General features: G+C 44.0%; 1 protein-coding gene across 3 annotated transcripts in view; it reads right to left on the bottom strand.

Moving 5' to 3' along the window:
• Window positions 1-2,163: 2,163 nt before the first annotated feature.
• Window positions 2,164-14,329, bottom strand: part of pax7a (paired box 7a) — a 31,971-nt gene continuing 19,805 nt past the window's right edge. For 2 of the 3 annotated variants that reach the window (XM_064305881.1, XM_064305883.1), the window contains exons 6-9: window positions 12,685-12,850; window positions 11,917-12,113; window positions 3,325-3,571; window positions 2,164-2,449 (exon numbers count right to left, since the gene is read on the bottom strand). In XM_064305881.1, coding sequence (XP_064161951.1) covers window positions 2,334-2,449; window positions 3,325-3,571; window positions 11,917-12,113; window positions 12,685-12,850 — 726 coding nt within the window. In that variant the 3' untranslated portion in view covers window positions 2,164-2,333. The remainder of the gene's footprint in view (window positions 2,450-3,324; window positions 3,572-11,916; window positions 12,114-12,684; window positions 12,851-14,329) is intronic. The other variant, XM_064305882.1, reaches the window with a different exon arrangement.

The raw sequence follows: 14,329 nt of genomic DNA, 5'->3' as shown, positions 1-14,329 counted from the left end.
ACTGGTGCTGGCATTAGCCCTGAGAAGGACTGACTCGCAGAGGATGAGGATGAACGTGACCACAGTCAACCATCATGAAAGGTAAGCAGAGACACATAGATGAGCCACAGTCTTAGGCGGGGTTTAGAGTTTTAATTGATAACAGTTACGCCAGTGTTACAGTTACACCACCAACAGACTGAAGGTAGCAAATAGCAGTAAAAGTCCCCACTACTCTAAAACTCCAAAGAGCAGAATAAATTAGGCCATGGTAATATACACACATGCCAAACAGAAATGTCATTAAATAAAACACAGACACAGCAAATTAACAGATTTAGGATGGGGGGGGGGGGGGGAATTGGTCATCGATCCAGAAAAATGCATTCAAACATGTATAAATATCAGTATAGACCAACAATGTGTTATCTGTGTTTTTTTGGTTTGGATGCATTGCCAATACATACCTTCAAGGTAACTGATAATGTTTGGTGCTACACACTGGAAGCATTTCATTTCATTCATTTCAATTTCATTGTTTGCTCTAAGTATAAAATGTAAAATTATTCCAGAATAACTAAAGAGTGGCCCAAATATTCAGGAGGCGTAGATTTCACACTGTTAAAAAACACAAACAGAATACATTTGAATAGGTGTGTGTTCTGTAAAAGCCTCCACAGTCATTAACAGTGAACCCAGGTCCGCAAAGTCCCAGCCTGTCATTCAGTGCAACTCCTGGAGATGAAAATGTAAAACTGAATTCAGATCAGCCTCCTTTCCGAAATGCCCCCTTTCCCTCAGCGTCAGTACCTCTTCCCCCCTGGTACAGGTCATTAACATGTGATGGAACTGAATGTTTTATGAAAGTAACGGTGCTCCACAACCCCCCGATATATGTTATGTTTTGTTAAATACATTTAATATAAAGAAACACATCTAAAACCAAAATTAAATAGAGAAATATGGGACAAAGCAACATAATTTAAAACACAAAAAAAAATCAATTTTGTGAGACTGTACAGGGCACCAGCTTACTCCAGCAATGCCAGCTTTTATTTTAGTATAAAACCAAACCTTCATAAATAGGCTAAAATAATAATTCACTTTGTTTGTGGTGAAATTTTTATATGGACTGTTAAATAAATTGGAATTTGTTTATTTAAAAAATAAATTTACTGTTTTTTTTTAACCATGGAGGAGGGGCCAGATGGTGACATTTATTTATCCACAATTTTGAATGCTTAATCATACCTATCAGCTTCATTGCCACAACCTTTGCTATCACTTTGGATCACACAAGCATGTGCCCTCCAAAGCATGTGAACTTCACACACCTTTTCAGGGGACCCAATTCTTCCATAGCACCTCTTCACACCATTAGCATCATGAGAATCAGCAAATAAAATACGTATGAGAGACTGAATGTTCTGGAATGCATACTTGGTCCAGAGATACAATGTGGGCAACTCGTACCCAGCTAGGAATGATTGTTTTAAACAACCATCTAAGTTTTGTGATTAATACCACAATGATGACAATATGCTACCCTTCCTGTGTGCTCGTAGACTGGAGGTCATTAAATGAGTTTTCAGAAGGAATGATGACATTTGTGAACAGAGATGACTCAAGGTATCATCACAGGGTTTGTCTGACTGTCAGTCATTCTCTCTCTGTCTCTCTCTCTCAAAAGAAATAAAAATAAAAGAATCCAGATGAAACCACCATGCTAGACTTCTTGTGGAGTGGCTATGTGACGTTGAAGAACAGAAGGTCAAATTTATTGTGGTAAATTTGTGAAACAGATTAGCTAGTGCACAGTGAATGTTGGGCATGAAAAGCAGTCTGGCTCCCAGTAAACCCTCCTAGCTCCCCTGCCCCCCAAACACACTGGTCCTCTCAGCCAGCTAAAACAGAAAAATAACTTAGAAACTGAAATACAATAACTACTAGCAAAACGAAGACAATAAAAATGACATGATAATAATAAAGCCAATCGGTAATGGACTCCATAAACAGTGAGGTGGAAGCATAGTGAAGAACAGCCTCAGGGAACTTTTCCTATAGCTTGAGGTCTACCCCTGCCTTGATTGGTTCTTTTTGTGGTAATGGAGGAGTAGGAGCAGAGAAAAGAGTGGTGGGGCTCTGTTGGCTACTGTTGGAATTAATTTAATTTTTTGAAAACATAATAGTTTGTAGAATTACTTTAGTTCCATTTTGAAAAGTATTTCTCTCTCTCTCTCATACATGCTCGGTAGCTGAGGCTCGGCAGGATGCTACAGTGTTGTAGTGTACATGTTAGGGATTGTACATGCTGGTGGGTGGGGCGGAGGCAGGTGGGGTGTGGTCTGGGGTGGTCAGTATGCCTGTCCTGTCTCCACCTGCAGCAGTCCCAGGACGGCCGAGTGGTCCCCCAGCTTCATTCGCCTCTGTGTGGACAGACTCACGTTCTTGGCCAGGTAATCCACCGCTGCTGAAACCCAGACACACACACACACACACACACACACACACACACACACAAAATGCCATATGAGTGCCATGGGTCACATCACAGTAGGCATAAATAAGGCACGCACAAGTACAATTCTAACACACACCACCTTCTCTATCTCACCATCTCTCCCTCTATCTTATTTTGCTTAATCCTCCCTCCTCTTCCTTCCCTCATGATATCTACCTTTCTCCTGTTCTGTAAGGGTCATTTACTGAGTCAGCTATAGAATACGCAGGACTTGCTATTCTGCCTCTATCTGCCTTTAAGACAACACCTATATAGATCTAACACACACAAGAACCTTGTGTATATGAATGTGACTGCCTGTGTCTGTGTGTGTTTGTACTGTGTGAATGTATATAAGCATGTAAGTGCGTATGTAGTACGGGATCCTGCTAGCTGCTGAGGCGTCTTTGTAGTACCCCTTTCCCTCTCTCATCCGGGTGCAGTACATGTGACAAATTCAACACCTGAGGCTGCTTGGGCAGTCTTATCAGAAACATGTGTACGCTCTCACCCCTGGACCAGCCTAAGGTCAGAGGTCAGCATGGCCACGCCCCTCACATGGATTCAGTTTAACATTTTGAGCAAATAAGATATGGGGTACCTGATTGGGGAGGTGCAGTGATTGGACCAGGAGGTCAGAGGGACAAATGAAGGACATATATCTTATCCAGTAATCTGTTTGTGTGTTTGAATGTATTTATATGTGTTTGTATGCAGGTGTGTGTGTTTATGCTTGTGAGTGTGTGTGTATGAGTCTGCGCATATGTGTGTGTGTGTATATATATATATATATATATATATATATGCATGTGTGCATTTTTGCATGCACGTGTGTGTGTACTGACTCTGGCTGTACTGGCTGTACTGGTAGCCTGCAGTAACAGGGTCCACGCTGTAGCTGGCGCTGTAGGTGGGCGGGCAGTAAGGCTGTGACTGGGCCAGGCTCTCCACGCTCTTGATGGGGTCGGAGCGTTGGCTGCAGCTGGCCGAGATGGGGCTGGAGGAGTCCAGGCTGCTGTGCAGGGGGGAGATGGAGAAGTCGTGCTGGGCCTGAGCCGGGACTGTGCTGGGATTACTGAGTATGCTCATCACCTGTGGGAGAGAAGAGGCGGGGCTAGAGTCTTGAGTTCATCCTCACAGCCTATGCAACTGCAACAGACTAATACAACATTACAGCCAATGTTTAAACTTTCATTCACACAGTGTGGTTCTGCTGTTAGCACATGAGGAGGGGGGCACGAAAGAGAGTGTGAGAAAGAAGAGAAAGGGGGTTGAGAGAGAGAGAGTGAGGGGGAAGACAGGAAGGTGGGGTAAGCAAGAGCAAGGCCCACACACACCACTTCTCCACATCAGGTTCCTGTTTGGTCACGACACGCTCTGCTAACATTTGGTCTTCTCCATTCAGCGTAACATAACATTTGGCAGCTCAGCCAATGAGAAAGCCAGTTATGATGCCGGGGCCGGTAACAAGAGATTAGAGAGCCAGGCCCAAGCAGGGATGATTAATTTTTTTTTTTCTACCAAAACAAATATACGCACAGCATTCAAAGTGCTTCAGAAACACTAATTAAAGCCACCATTAAAGCAAACCAAACACTGCTCAAGGATACAAAAAACAAACCTGCAACTTAAAACCTAAAACCTAAAACCAGCACAGCTCTAGAATAACTATTCCCTCAAACTGCTGTGCACCACAGTTTACATTTCTCAGGTACAAGTACATTTCTCAGGGTAAATTGTACCCATTCAGAGAAAATTTGATTAAAGCAAAAACACAGATAAATGACTAATTTGATATTCCAATATCAGCAAAGCTGAAAAACCAGAGCAATGACCTGTTTTATCAGTGAACGGGATATGAAATGCTGCATTACAATTATTTCTGCTCGGTTTGAATGAAATCCTTTTATTCTTAACTTTAAATAATTGTAGTAAAAACTATGCCACATTATGCCAGTATATGATATCAAAAACTGCAAAACACTTTTAAAAATACTTGGCTTTATCTCAAATTGGACAAACAAAACAGGAAAAATGTAGGTTATTTTACTAAAATATCTGTTTAAATATTAAAAGAAAATGGGGGATGTTGTATAGTGTGACTTTAATGCAATACTGCAAGTATAAGTGCCCTCTCCTATGGGGAAACTGCTTGATGGGAAAAGCTAGGCCCTCATCTGAACAGACTAAATGACTGTTTAAAAATAACACCGCCGCATAAATTGAATTAGAGCGTTTTGGCCACAGTTAATAAACGGGTCCCCTCCAACCCCCCAGCCCAGTGGCAGGGTGCAGATGACAGGGCCCCGCCCCCACAGCTGCGTGTCATCACGCTAATTGGTAGCAGCACGTTAATCTCAACTGAAAAGAGGCATCCGCTTGCAAAACGGGAGAAGGGGCCTGAGGGAGCCTGAGGGAAGGGGGGGGGGGGGGGGGGGCTTGGAGAAGGCTTTGACACAGGTGGGGGGATGGGGGGCATTTAATTGTGTTAAATTATGCATTTGATTGGCAGAAGCTGTATGTTGATGAGACTGATTAACGGGTGTGCAGATGAGCTGTCGGGTCCTCGCAGACGCTCGCTGTGTACCATCATTTCACAGCGCGGCGTTAGCATGCCACCAGAGCACAGCCCATAACCAGTCCACAGTGTGCTCTCAGTCCACAGCGTGCTCTCAGTGCAGCGTACTCTCAGTGCAGCGTGCTCTCAGTGCAGCGTACTCTCAGTGTAGTGTGCTCTCAGTGCAGCGTACTCTCAGTGTAGTGTGCTCTCAGTGCAGCGTACTCTCAGTGCAGCGTACTCTCAGTGTAGTGTGCTCTCAGTGCAGCGTACTCTCAGTGTAGTGTGCTCTCAGTGCAGCGTACTCTCAGTGTAGTGTGCTCTCAGTGCAGCGTACTCTCAGTGCAGCGTGCTCTCAGTGCAGTGTGCTCTCAGTGCAGTGTGCTCTCAGTGCAGTGTGCTCTCAGTGCAGCGTACTCTCAGTGCACAGCACATAACCAGTCCACAGTGTGCTCTCAGTGCAGCGTGCTCTCAGTGCAGCGTACTCTCAGTGTAGTGTGCTCTCAGTGCAGCGTACTCTCAGTGTAGTGTGCTCTCAGTGCAGGTACTCTCATGCGCGTCTCTCAGTGCAGTGTGCTCTCAGTGCAGTGTGCTCTCAGTGCAGCGTACTCTCAGTGCAGCGTACTCTCAGTGCAGCGTACTCTCAGTGCAGCGTACTCTCTGTGCAGCGTACTCTCAGTGCAGTGTGCTCTCAGTGCAGCGTACTCTCAGTGCAGTGTGCTCTCAGTGCAGCGTACTCTCAGTGCAGCGTGCTCTCAGTGCAGCGTGCTCTCAGTGCAGCGTGCTCTCAGTGCAGCGTGCTCTCAGTGCAGTGTGCTCTCAGTGCAGCGTACTCTCAGTGCAGCGTGCTCTCAGTGCAGCGTGCTCTCAGTGCAGCGTACTCTCAGTGCAGCGTACTCTCTGTGCAGCGTACTCTCAGTGCAGTGTGCTCTCAGTGCAGCGTACTCTCAGTGCAGTGTGCTCTCAGTGCAGCGTACTCTCAGTGCAGCGTACTCTCAGTGCAGCGTACTCTCAGTGCAGTGTGCTCTCAGTGCAGTGTGCTCTCAGTGCAGTGTGCTCTCAGTGCAGTGTGCTCTCAGTGCAGCGTACTCTCAGTCCACAGCGTGCTCTCTGTCCACAGCGTGCTCTAGGTGCAGCATGCTGTCTCTACACTTGTGTATCAGTATGCGTCACATCAGCAGCAGGTAATTATGCGCCACTCCTTATTACTCCCCAACGCAGCACCAGGCAGAACACCCAGGGAATAAAAGGCATTGGGCCTCATTCATGAAACATGCGTACGATCACATTTAATCACAAACTGCGAGTAAGAACGTTTCCAAGAACATTTTGGCATTCATCATTTTTTTCTTATCTGAATTTGTTCATGGCTGTTTCCTTATGCAAATCACATGTGCAGGATTGTGCATAAAAAATTTTCAAACAGCCAGCATTCCTCATCTCATGCACCTGGGATATGCACAAAAACAAAGGTCTGCACATGTTTCATAAAAGTGTCATGAATTGTTTTTTCGTAGGAACATTTTTACGAACAAAAGTACAAATAATTTAAGAAAGGTGTTGTGAATGAGGCCCATTCAGTCCGTAGCTCTCTCCCAGAGAGTTAGGTTTGTGAAATAACTTCTGTAAACAAAGTATTCTGGGCAAGAAGTAGATCATTGCTTAAACTTTTATGAAGAAGGAAAGAAACAAGTTTTCAAATTCTTCTGCCTAAAGGATGATGATTCTCTCTCAGCAGAAATCAGCCCAGGATGCCCCCCCCCCTACCCTGCGCCCCCCCGCACCATGACCCCCCCCCCCCCCAACCGGTTGGTAAATGCATAAGGTTAACTCGTATATTTGGCTGAAATTGGAGAATGTGTGCGGCACAATCCGATTAGTCTCACTGAGAATGCGTATTTGAGTTACTGTGGGGCGATTCAGCAACTGTGAACAAGTAGCTCCCCCATCACCCCTATTCGTTCTCCGCCTCCAGACAGTTCCTCCACTCACAATGCCCCTCCCCCTGACCCCCCACCCCCCCCCCCCCCCAATCAAATGGCAAGCCTTAATGATGATTCCGCAGCAGTAGCTTGTGTGCAGCGAGGCCTAGCTGTGACAGTAATGCGAGGCACATCATGGACCAGGGACTGAAGGAGGAGGAGGGTGGGGTGGAGGGTCTGTTTGCAGAAAACAGGAGGGAGCAGACCGAGTGAAGAATGTCAAGTCAAATTGTTCTTGACAGAGCTAATATCTGCGCCTCATAGCCATAATCACATGTAAATAAACAGTGAAATAGCTCTCAGCTGGAATCTGTCCATGTCAGCTGGGGCTCAACCATATCTTATGTTATTATTGTCAACTGCAAGTAGAGACAGAAGGGCATAGTGACAGAGAGAGGGAGACACTTCTGTTTCAATTTTTAAAAGACTATACAGATAAAGACAGGAAAGCAAACACAAAAACATGCAGAGAGAGGGAAAGGGAGAGGAAACAAACCTATAGATAAAATCGGACAACCTCGGGTGGTATGAGGACATAACCGAGTGGGAGTAAAGCCAGGCATTTTTGAGAGGGTGGAATAATGCACTGGGTGGTGGGGTCACAGGAGATATAGGGAGCAATTGAGGGGCCAGGGGTATTAATCACATCCCCACACCTGCCAGGGTGGCATCCGGAACTAACAGGAAGCACAAGCAGTTGATCTCCAGGCTCTGAGTCCCTACCCCCAAGAAACCAGGAAAGCTCCACTGTAGTTTGAAAGCCTCCACAGCCATGAGGCTGTGACCCCATGACCTTGCGACTTCCAAAAGGTCAGCCCACTTCTCTGCACTCACTGATTGGCTGCCTGGACACAGCCTGGCCCCTTTCATACCTTCAGCATCAGGAAGTGCAGCAGTGGGAGAGCAGCACCGAGTCTGGGGCTAAATGTATTACTTCCTGATTAACCAGGCCTCTATTGCTCTGTCAACATGCTCAAGGCATTAAAATGTGTTAATGTACAGTGAGCTCCTGTAAACCCCAGAGCTCCTGACTTACTGCTTTGGAATCATTTGACTGGCTTTTTCTTTGGATTTATAAGTGAAGTGATCTGACACACTGTGGACTCAATATTGGTTAAAACACTGGTGAGGATTGAGAACATATAACCAATGTGATCTGTGCAGTAGATTCATTACACTGGTGATGAAACAAGCTGCTCTGGTCTGTAAAGAACATCATATGCTGACAGCAGAGCACATTAGTAACAACGTTCTCCAAATCATCCCATATATACACTATATTTCAAATCTGCAAATAATACAATTAAAACCCATACCAGAAAACCAGTTGCCCATTAAAACTAGACAAAGAAAAGCAATACAGAAGACACACACACGCACACAAGCACACACACAACAAAAAAAAAAGACTACAAGCCATTCCGTATGTATACTTCTTCTTCAGACAGCCCCAAAAGTGCAGGCTTCTTAAGTGTAATTCCTCCGGTTTAAAGAGGCTGCGCTGCCATGGCGATGCCTAAGAGGGGTCCAGAGGCCCCCGCCCTTATCTCTGACAGACAGTCGTGAGGAATCATCGGCGGGGCTGGGCCAGCGTGAGCCACGCAGTCACGCAGGCCCGGGGACACGGATCAAAGGGAGCGTTTGAGGAGCGCGGCTGTGCCCCCAGTCCCCATGTACTACCCCTCCCCCATCTCACCCATCGGCCCCCAAAAAGCAGGAAGCAGAGCGCCTTCTTCCAACGCACAGTGGAGACCATTCTCATTGCGCTTGTGCTCGTCCGCAGTATACCGGCCATGGACACTGTTTTGGCCAATCATGCTCATTTGGCCAATTAAGACCAGAAATAGAATTATTCTTACTTTCATTAAGGGTAGCTTTATCAGATTTGGCCTCAAATTGAGAAGGCAATATTGTGACGAGCGGACATGCATTGTCTGTTGCTGTTGTGGTATTCAGAGGTTTGACTGACTTTTCATGGAGATGACAGCAATGTGCTGATATACGGACCTTCTGCTAGCCTGGATCTGTTCATTTTCATTTCCTAAAGCTTATCCCTAAATAGAGCAGACTGGAATCATTGCTTCCTTTGCAGATTTAGGTCGTCATATTTTTTACATTACACATAAAAATGAAGAAAAAGAATCTTCAGAATAAAATAGGATTTCAAATAGAAATATCTTGTATTACTTTACAAAAACATTATAGGACTGCAGTGTAGTTTTATATCACAGAAATATATGCAGTCCAAATCCACATTTTCAACACAAAGCTTAACTTCATTGTGGACAATGACAACAGTCTAAAAAACATGTTTCTAAAAAACATTTAATATTTAAAATCCCTATAATAGTAATGAGATATAATAGTCTTGAAAACCTGGAGGCTTCCTCAGTCTTCATGACAGAATGAGTTCAGAGGTACAGTAATCCCTTGTCATTCATAGCTGGCACAATACAGAAATTTCAGAGAACACAAAACATTTGCAGAGAATGGCAAACATCTGCATGTTGATATGAGACATGGTCAGAGAGTGTGTAATTGAGTAGTACGGAGAGAAAAACAAAATGCAATGAGAGATTTGCAGTATTTCACAGCGCTTAGTGCAAATACTCAAAACAGTGAGAAATGATTAAAGGGATGCTGCCCGCATTACGCTGCTTATTTACTCAAGATAAAGCAACTGGTTAATTTACCGGTCAGTTACACCACAGTACTGTGCCATGAACAGCAGCAGCACTGTCACCATCAACATGGACACACAGAAGGGAAAGAGGACAACTTTAAGATCATGACAAATCCATTTAAAAATTCATACGAGGAAAAGGCGAAAGAAGCATTTCAGGAAATCACTGCTACGTGCTTCAGTCCTGCAGAAACTACCCACAGTAAAAACTCTATAAAACGCCCCACAATAGAATGAAGCTGTTTTCTATGCTTTGAAAGTCAAAGCTCTGTCAAGCTCAAAATATTCATGTGGGACTACATTACAAATTGTAGTACTGCATTCACTGAAAATAACCATCACTGCTTTAAAAATGTAGTAAATCACCACAAATCATTAATAAAGTTCAATATTATGACCTTCAATTAAATTAGTTATTCGGTACAGAACATACTCTACTGTAGGCTTGCCTCAGAATGCAATGAACTGATTTTTCACCAACACCTAAAATACGAGAACATACTTCTACACCAAGTTTCTGTCTGCGTGTACGTCCAATTGTGGTTTTGACATGTACTTATAATGCTCCTCACATGCAACACAAGCCTGGCGTTGACTCCAGTAGCGCGGACGAATTGTCTTTAGCAGGTCAAACACACTCCTGCCAATCCTCAGAATCAGCGGCATTAAAAGCCGAGTGTTTTCATGCGGGGTAATGGGAAAATGTGTAGGGTTTGGCAGGGGCTGGAATCAGAGAGGACGCGTGCACCGGCTGGCTCTACAAATGCAGTGCAATCCCATTACTACCCTCTACACCACAGCAAGAACCCATTTACTGCAAATCACACTCTACACATCCCATACCAGCAGACCAGTCACCCATCAAAACCAGACAAAGAAAGGAAATGCAGCACATACACACACAAACACACGCATGCGCACACACACGCACACACATACATGCATGTGTGCACACGTAGACAACAAAAAATACAGTAAACACTCAATTTAATTTTCATTTTGAAATATAACCCATACTACACAGTAAAAAAAAATCATTTAAATGAAATGCGTTGTACAAATGAAGAACTGTCTCCTATATTTTGTCATGGAACAGCAAAAAATCAACATTTTGGTTGATGTCATTTTTCTAAGTTCAGGTTCAGGAGGGAAATAATCGCTGAATAGTCATCAATAGATGACAGAGATGTCATACAATGTTTGATGTAATTTATTAATTCATACAATTTCTGTTAGGGGATTACTTCACCCTACTGCATGGCTTAGAGGCTGACCACCAACTATGCAGTTTTAATTAAACATTTGAAAATGAAACATTTTAAATCCAAAGCTAAAGCTGGCACCCTAATTTGTAACATATAAAAATATGATTTATGATTTTATCTTTTCTGATGAAGAAGAATGGATAAGGTGGGGGCGGTACCTCTACAGCAAACATTAACACAGTAACTAGCTCAATATAAAACCCAGCCACGTTCATCGTGTTTCCCCAGGTTTGCATTGAGAATGTAAGTACTTAATGCAGCTCCACTGCAATGTACAGTCAGCCCTGCTCTAAGAGAAGCCCATGTTATCCTCCAGCTCTCAGTGCCAAGAGAAAAGCTCCTTTTTGTCATGCAATCCTTAATTATTTCCTCTTTCAGAGAAAGTGTGTAATACCAGAATGTCACCAATCGACTTTCAGAAAATATCCGAGGTGGCAAACAGAAAATAAATCCTCTGAACATGCGCTCGTGATTATGGACGCACGCAGCATTGAAATTCATTTTCAGTTCCTTCTGCACCATTTCAATCGTATTTTCTGCGTGTTAGCCCTTGTTGTTCCTGCAGGTGGACACGACTGCCCAGTATCAATGGATAATTGCATATAATTCACTCTTCACCATTGCTTTGCTTAAATAACCAGTCAGTTTATATTCTCTGGAATTTAAGAATCAACCAAAACCTCATTTTAAACACACATTATTCACTAGACAAGCAAATGTGGGATCCCTTTCTTTGAAACACAGAGGTGGAGCAGTAACACTCAAATAAATACAGGGATTTGTTCTGGTGTATTTATTTCCATGAATCAGACACTTAAATTAAGTCACTGTGCAGGGACGCTTATACAAATTAAATTGTTAGCTTACAAGACAGTCAGCATATCTGGAGATGGCTTGGCATTTGTGAATGCGACATGTACGTTCACCCGTGCCCTTTATCCCAGACTGACCTGTGGGGATAGCCCGTTGCCGACCGGGTTCATGTGATTGCCGGAAGCTGATTGGCTCATGAAGCTGTCCGAGTAGCTGGAGAAGCCATGGCGACTGGATGGGAGGCCATAGGCGGCGCTGGTGTCAGTGTTGAGCCCTCCCTGATGCATGGACGAAGGGGGCAGGGGCTGGGGTCTGTGCAAGGTACTGCTGATGTCTAGAGAAAGAAAAAATAACCAGGGTGAGAGTGGTTACTCAAAGCCAAAGCCCTTCCTCTTACACAGTCCCTCCACTGCAAAAAGAAATAGGACAACCACTGCAGGAACCAATACAATCACTGCAACCACTGTGGTGCCCTAACTGGATCTTGGGGACACACTGTGTATGCTTGTTTTCATTCCGACCATTATTGCAAGCTCTGAATTGTAACCATCAACGCAGCCACAACAATAACATTCTCCACCAGTGATTCACAACCCTAGTGTAGACGGTGGGTTATGGGAGGGGTCAAGGGGATCACAAACACACGTGACAATACTGCTGCCTGGATATACTTTCCATTGACATTCAGACTAGTCAGTCACTGCACTAATTATTTGCTTTACGCTACTACATCACCTTATTTTGTCCTGCACCAGCATGAAAAAGCTAGTCTGCAATCACCAAAATTTATAGAAGTTGCAGTAAAAAGTCAGATCTTCCAAACTCTGTAATAACATGCAATGAAGAAACCTTGAACTTGTATAACAGCAGACTGTTAGTGTTAGGGTGTTAGTAGAGTGCCTTACCCTGTGGTAGTGTGCTGGATGGGTAGGTCGACTCTGGGAGCTGATACGTAGACAGGGTCGCCATCCCAGATGGGGGAAATGCACCAGGCAGCAGGTGATTAAATGCCGCCAGCTGATTGGCTCCTGCCTGCTTGCGCCACCTGGCTCGCCTGTTGCTAAACCACACCTGGAGACAGAGAGGAGCAGTGTGTGAGAGACATGTTCTTCCCCTAAATTTTATGTGCTCACAAAACAATCTGTTGTGTGGCATGCACCATAAAAACACCTGTACTATACTTCTATAAGCCATTATAAGGCTTAATCCACCCATTTCTCTAACATTCCAGGTAAAGGCTTTCTCCCTTTAGAAAACTGAATTTAAACCCCACAGCTGTTCATTCTTAAGGGGTTGAAGCAGTGATCTGTGGAAATAGATTCATCTGGGCTTCTTCAGAAATGAAAGTCTTTAAAAGTTCAGAGGTCAGCCAGCTGCCTGGCATGTGCATCTGGGAACCTGCTGGACACTTAGGAAGGAAGAGCTACGAGTAGGTCTTAAAGGATGGACATACTCTCTCTCTCACACACGCACACACACACACACACACATACACACACAGTGTACAGGTTTGACGTTACATTGGTTGTTTCCTGCTCTCTCTGTGTTGGTGGAGGTCTCCGTTTGTCTACTATTGACCCAGTGAGAACAACAAGGCACAAAGTAATCAGTTTCCCTCAGTAATGAGAGGATAACTTTGATATTGTGCAGTATTACATTACAGTAAAACATACAGGTAATATGTACTACAAGAGTTCTTCAGAATTATTTAGATTATAATGTATTATGGACATTATGTTATAAGGTTTAAATGTCACAGCCTTATTGCATCACAGCCTATAAGCTGGCATGTAAAACAGTTTCAGAACAATGCATGAGATGGCAGGTCAAACGCACTTCAAGAAACTTCTAGAGGACTAGAAAACAAATAATATTTTCTGTCTGACCTCTCTCTCTCTCACAGTCACTCTTATTGGCATTTTATGTGCACAAAATGTTCATATAAAGAGAAACTGAAGATGTGCAATATTGATTTGACAATGTACAATATTATTACATTACATTCATTTGGCAGACGCTTTTATCCAAAGCGACATACAAAAAAAGCGCATTTTCATGATCGTAGACAACTGCTAAACACGGGTTCAGTAAGGTACAATTATTTATTTTGTACAGCTATTTCTAGCCGAGAACAATGAACACTATTCTGGTCTAACATCTGCAAAGCCAACTAGGCAGAAGAATAAGCTACAGTATTAGGACAAATACAAATTACCAAGAAGTGCAGGGATGGGGCAACATGTAACAAGTGACAGGAAAAAGGTTTTTTTTTATTTAATTTTTTTTTTATTATACAGCGTGGTGGTGGTTAGTCTAGGTATAGTCTGAAGAGATGAGTCTTCAGGCCACGGCAGAAGATGGATAGTGAGGGGGAGGTTCAGAGAGGGACGGGGAGTTCGTTCCACCACTGGGGAGCTAGGGTGGAGAAGCTCTGTGATCCCTTTGGGCGGGTGGGAGGGGTTACAAGGCGCCCTGATGCCGCAGAGCGGAGTGGTCGAGCAGGCACATAGAATTGAGTCATGTCCTGCAAGTAGATGGGGGCTGTCCTGT

Source organism: Anguilla rostrata, chromosome 13 (assembly GCF_018555375.3).
Source record: "Anguilla rostrata isolate EN2019 chromosome 13, ASM1855537v3, whole genome shotgun sequence".
Taxonomy (NCBI): Eukaryota; Metazoa; Chordata; class Actinopteri; order Anguilliformes; family Anguillidae; genus Anguilla; species Anguilla rostrata.
The sequence above is the reverse complement of the archived record's forward strand: the minus strand, read 5'-3'. Positions and strand labels throughout refer to the sequence as shown.